The 5,705-nt window shown below is 41.2% G+C and overlaps 1 protein-coding gene across 2 annotated transcripts in view; it reads left to right on the plus strand.

Annotated features, from left to right (window-relative positions):
• Positions 1-3,211: 3,211 nt before the first annotated feature.
• The window catches only part of fsta (follistatin a), a 6,566-nt gene continuing 4,072 nt past the window's right edge, over positions 3,212-5,705 (plus strand). Inside the window, exons 1-4 of one of the 2 annotated variants that reach the window (XM_030060816.1) lie at positions 3,212-3,392; positions 4,594-4,791; positions 5,056-5,274; positions 5,428-5,652. In XM_030060816.1, the coding sequence (XP_029916676.1) occupies positions 3,302-3,392; positions 4,594-4,791; positions 5,056-5,274; positions 5,428-5,652 (733 nt within the window). In that variant the 5' untranslated portion in view covers positions 3,212-3,301. The remainder of the gene's footprint in view (positions 3,393-4,593; positions 4,792-5,055; positions 5,275-5,427; positions 5,653-5,705) is intronic. The other variant, XM_030060817.1, reaches the window with a different exon arrangement.

Raw genomic sequence — 5,705 nt, forward strand, 5'->3', positions numbered from 1 at the left:
GTGTGTGCTAATCAGTCATTGATTTACGATTGTGTGGGCCCCTTTGGAATAAACTGACTTCAGGGTCTGGTTGTTCTGCTGTTCATGCCAGTCATATCTGCAGGACATCAGCCAGCACTTGAAAGCAGATACAGCAGAACAACAACATGCTCACATGTCAGGAAGTGTTTTGCAACCTTCAAAGACCCTCAGACTCTTCAAAGACATTTCACTGATTTTCCTTTTCAAAATAATTTGATGACTGAAACTTAACATCAATTGAACATTTATGAGTTTAAAGAATTAATCAAATACTGAATTGCCACCCAATTAATAATGTATCAATAATTCATGGCCCACAAGAGCCACATGGCAGAAAAAAAAAACTTACTTCTTTTAAGATTTAATGCAAGTTTTGATTTGATAGCATCATGTACTCATTCAAATTCAGAAATGGCCAAGTTCAATAATTGCACATCTTTATGACATTAGCGCAGAAATTCCACAGTACATCCATAGACATAACACAAGCCACAAGGACAAAAAGTACAAGGACAAATGTTATTACACTGTGTCACTACCCTGAAGAAAAAGCCTACTTACTTTCTATGGGTTTGATGTTTTGGGAAAAGGTTAGACTGATAACAAGAAAAAAAAAAAGTCACATTTCCATTTTCTACAGTCAATGAGCTGTGAAAATGGACAACAGTTGCCAAGATTAAGACCTAAGTGGTAGCTATAGTGTGCTTGCTAAAGTTAAAAAAAAAAAAAAAAAAAGAAGAAGTCAGCTGTAGCCCTTTTCATGTGTGGCATTTGTTTATGGATCTATTTGAGTGATCATTTGACTGGTCGCAGCCTCGTGGGCTTTCAGATATGACATCCCTTTCCAAATGTTTGCTCATTCAAAACTCATGTCCTATCCAAACAATGTTAGATATTTTGGCAATATGTTGTCACTCACACGGGAAGTATTGGCAGTGACACAAAATCTTCACAGGTCCAAAGCTTTCTTTCAAACAAGCTACAAAATCACTTTCACTTCAAACCTTCAGCACAGAGGAGTAACAGATTTTTTGGTTTTGTTTTGTTTTATATGATCCAAGATCACAGGACCTTGATTGTGAAAACAGTGAAGGCTTGTAGCTTTTGTAAGAACATTAATCATTTGATAGATGCTTTTGAACACTTAAAGGTAATCACTATTATGTAACAGATGCGATTTAGAAAGAACCCTACCAAACCCCTAAATGCAGGTTCAGGAAAAAAATGAAATAAAGTGAAAGGGCTTGTTCCTCTTTTTTCTTGAGGACAACATTTGACTCTGTAGAGCATGAGCTCCTCCACGCCCAAAGCAAATAAAACTGCAAGAACTTCTTGTTTTTGCACAAGCATGCAATTAGTCCAACACCATAAATTAAAGTCTCCACTTCAGCCAAAACTCTGGTGATATTAGATGGGAGAAAGAGACATTGATAAGAAATGTGTAACAGGGGTAAAGTTCACCACCATTTGCAGGAGAAAATGTCTATTTTCTTTATGTTTTTCATTGTGATTTGTATGTTTAATGCTTTACGTGCAACATGTCAGAGTAGCTTGATATCTTGTTTTGTTTTTGTTTGTTTTGTTTTTTTCTTCTGAGGGGTGTTGGAAATGAGTGGCTCTTGGAGAGAAACATCCATTTTGCGTTGAAAGATGACCATATTTCATGTCTAGGTGTCCCTGTTGTGTCTTAATGGATTATCTCTGCGGTTGGATGATAAATGTCTGTCTTGTAAATTAGTGTTTCTATTGAAAACAATGTGAAAAAGAAACCACAAGAGGCAAGTGCAGTCTAACTTCCTACCAACCACACACACAGCTCATACCCCACTACATTTCTCAATGGTCTATCAAACAACAATAATCTTGTATCTTAATAATCCCACAATATACATTTCACAAGGACGCGACTGTGCAAATATCACCACAAATCTGTGATAAAATATTAGTCTATGGGAATATCGGAAAAAAAAAATTTAAATACCTTTAAATAAGATAAAGCACCCCAAAGTTATTATTTACGCGCTAAAAATTATGATGTGGTTAAGATTTGTTGTGGTCTCATAATTTATAGGTCCTGGGTTACCTGAGCAATGTTCCGCCGGGTGAGGAGAGATTACAACCTTCCCGTCCCTGAGTGACTTGTGCCAGTTTCAGAGCAGACACTTTGCACCGGCTGGTCTTTTCAATCCAGTTGTAACCAATGTTCCGCTGAAGAGGTCGCGCAAGGACTTCTGAAGGAGTTCAGCCTGTGCATCACTGAGTGGAGCTGGAAGTTGTGCGTGCGTGCGTGAGTGTGTGTGTGTGTGTGTGTGTGTGTGTGTGTGTGTGTGTGTGTGTGTGTGTGTGTGTGTGTGTTTCATTCAATGAAACGTAACACCCCGCTCCTCTGTCTGAAGCCTCTTCGGAAACAGGTTTGATTATATTTAAAAGCTTGACCCGGGAGAGAAACCCAAACAACTGTCTGTTCTAATATTAGTAGTAAGGCTGCAGGCTACTATGAATTCTATTATTGTCTGTGCTCAGATATATTCCAATAGGCAACTCTCATCAAAAGATTAACACTTTTGTCTGCAGTTGGTGGAAAAAATATCAGTTATCACCAAGTAGTCTTAATTTGAGGGACTGATGTCCGGACAGATATGTAGGCTACAGGCCTATTTAATTATAATTAATACATTTGAAAAGACACATATTATTATTATTATTATTATTGTTATTATTATTATCATTATTATTGTTGTTGTTGTTATTATTATTATTAGCCTCATCGTCATCTTCATCATGTTAGGTTTTAAGGCGCATTCCATGTCCAGAGGAGTCATGCGTAAAAAATGACCTGTGTATCCCACACTGCCATAACGTGGTTAGTAAATTAAATGTCCTGAAACGTTTGGAATTGAACAGAATAATATCAGCTCTGGCGCATTTTGTCTGATCTCTTTTGCTTGCTTGTGTGGGCAAAAAGCCACCGCAAGTCCGTCGCAGGGTCGGTTATTTCAATTTCATCCATTTTTCATATTCTTAAATTATTGTGGCAAGAGAAAGTTGCCTCTGACGATGTCACCTGACTAGGATTGAAAGAATTTTGGTAAGAAAAAAAAAATCTCCCCACCCCCACAGAGGAGGAGACCGCCCACCAGAGACAGTCAACCCGAGACCCCTTATAGATTTAAAAAGAGAGGCTGCATTCTCAGACTGACACTTATTCAACACTGCCACCTTAAGCAGATTACTTTTGCGCTGCCTGTGTCAAATACGTGGTTCACTTTGCCTCTCCATCATGTTTAGGATGCTGAAACACCATCTCCACCCGGGCATTATTCTCTTATTGATATGGCTTTGTCATCTCATGGAAGATCAAAAAGTTCAAGGTAAGCTCCTCATCATTTTCTGCTATTCTTTTTACGTTTTGGAAAACTTCGGCATGCTGTCAGCCACCCAGCGGGCATGAGAGTGTCGGATACTCAGGCTGCTGGAAGCGACAAACTTTTTAAAGTGACTTTCTGTTTTCTACCCACTGATAAAACTTGCTCTCAATCAGACAGTGCGTGCGTAAAGTGTCCATAAAACAGGTGCCATATGGGACACTTCAAAGTGATAGACTAGCATGGCAAGTTTTGCAGCCCTCGCAAGGCGCACAGACTTAAGCCGCCAAACCCGTGTTGTTGGTGGCTGCGTCAGCTCTCCATAATACCTGAGCGCAACCACTTAATTCATGTATGTGCATTTACTGTCTTGCGATGTTCTGGTTAAGGCTGTAACAAACTTCAACATATAGACTGTGACTTTATGGGTGTGTTATCTATAAATATCCCGTACACCCCCATTGGTGTGTAAAGACTGCTTTTTTTCCCCCATTTAATGTTTTGAACAAATATTCTCACAAAATAGCTGCAAACTTGTTTTATCTGTTGGAGCATTTGGTGCCCAAATGGCTTTAAAAAAAAAAAGAAAGAAAAAAAAAAAACTCCTTTCATTTAAGAAGCCTACCACTGCTTCACTTCATGAGCACTTGGTCATCTGTGTGTCTGTGTCGGTTTTATGTCTAGACCAAAATAAATGAGTGTGGCATAGGAATGGGAGAAGTCCTGTTCTTAAAGATAATTTGGTAAAACTTTACCGCCGGTGTGTTGGTGGGCAAATTAATGTGTGGTATAGACACATTGTTCTGGAGCGTTCAAGACGGCGGTGTGGTTAGCCCTGTCACCTAAAGACGTGGTTTTCTGAAAGAGATAGGCTGCTATTTAACACTGTCTAGACGCTCCACTTTCTGTCCAGTGATAACAAGCAGGCGAGGAGAATAAAGGACAGCCCCCCCTCCCCTCCAAAGATTCTTCCTATACTTTTGGTTTGTGGTTGTATTGTAAGGGCTGTCAGTCACAGATGGGGCAGACAAGTGTTAACACAGTCTCGCACAAAATCAGACAAAATACTGCGGGGAGGGCGAGGAGGGGAGGGTGGGCGCGTCTCAGATAATGCAGGCTGCGTGTGTAGTGCGTCTGGGTCAGCGCTTTCAGACGTTCAACATGCGATAGTAGGCTTTTTTTTTTTATTTTATTTGTGTGTCTACAGCTGGGAACTGCTGGCTGCAGCAGGGGAAGAACGGGAGGTGCCAGGTGCTCTACATGCCTGGCATGAGCAGGGAGGAGTGCTGTCGAAGTGGAAGGCTGGGGACGTCCTGGACCGAAGAGGACGTCCCCAACAGTACGCTCTTTAGGTGGATGATCTTCAATGGCGGAGCCCCCAATTGCATACCTTGCAAAGGTGGAGGTGCACTCAAATCCCTTCGTTTCCACATATTTTACATTTATTAAATAACTCAGCCATGAAGTTTAGTTCGCTTTGCTTAATTTAGTGACGTCTAGTCTCTTGTTATTATAAACATGCTCAAATCAATCTCTTAGGGCTACATAATCTTATTTTTATTTATTTATTTATTTATTTTTATCAATTGCGTCATGGTGATCTTAGGCACACGCCCAAAACCCGTTTACTGGCGTCACATGAAGGTATAACACATCACTTTTATTTTAGAAACCTGCGATAATGTTGACTGCGGGCCTGGGAAGAGGTGCAAGATGAACAGAAGGAGTAAACCACGTTGCGTGTGTGCGCCAGACTGCTCCAACATCACATGGAAAGGGCCGGTCTGCGGCTCCGATGGGAAGACCTACAAAGACGAGTGCGCACTCCTCAAGTCGAAATGTAAAGGTCATCCCGATCTGGATGTGCAGTACCAGGGAAAGTGCAAGAGTAAGTACGCAAAATGTGATTTTTTTCTCCTGTGAGATTTTACTGGGTGCTTCAGAAACGTTTCCACTGATGTGCACTGCTGCTCTGTGCTTATCGAGGTGTTGGCATCTCAGGTTCTGTTAACAGAAATATTCAATTTCTTTGACTTGACAGAAACGTGCCGTGACGTCTTGTGCCCTGGCAGCTCCACATGCGTTGTGGACCAGACCAATAACGCGTATTGTGTGACGTGTAATCGGATTTGCCCCGAGGTGACGTCGCCTGAGCAGTACCTGTGTGGAAACGATGGGATCATCTATGCCAGTGCCTGTCACCTGAGAAGAGCTACCTGTCTTCTTGGCAGATCCATCGGAGTGGCATATGAGGGGAAATGCATAAGTAAGTCTGCAACTGGACACTTTATTCCCTCAGACGGGCCTCCCCCAGAAACT

Source organism: Myripristis murdjan, chromosome 9 (genome assembly GCF_902150065.1).
Source record: "Myripristis murdjan chromosome 9, fMyrMur1.1, whole genome shotgun sequence".
In the NCBI taxonomy this organism is placed as follows: Eukaryota; Metazoa; Chordata; class Actinopteri; order Holocentriformes; family Holocentridae; genus Myripristis; species Myripristis murdjan.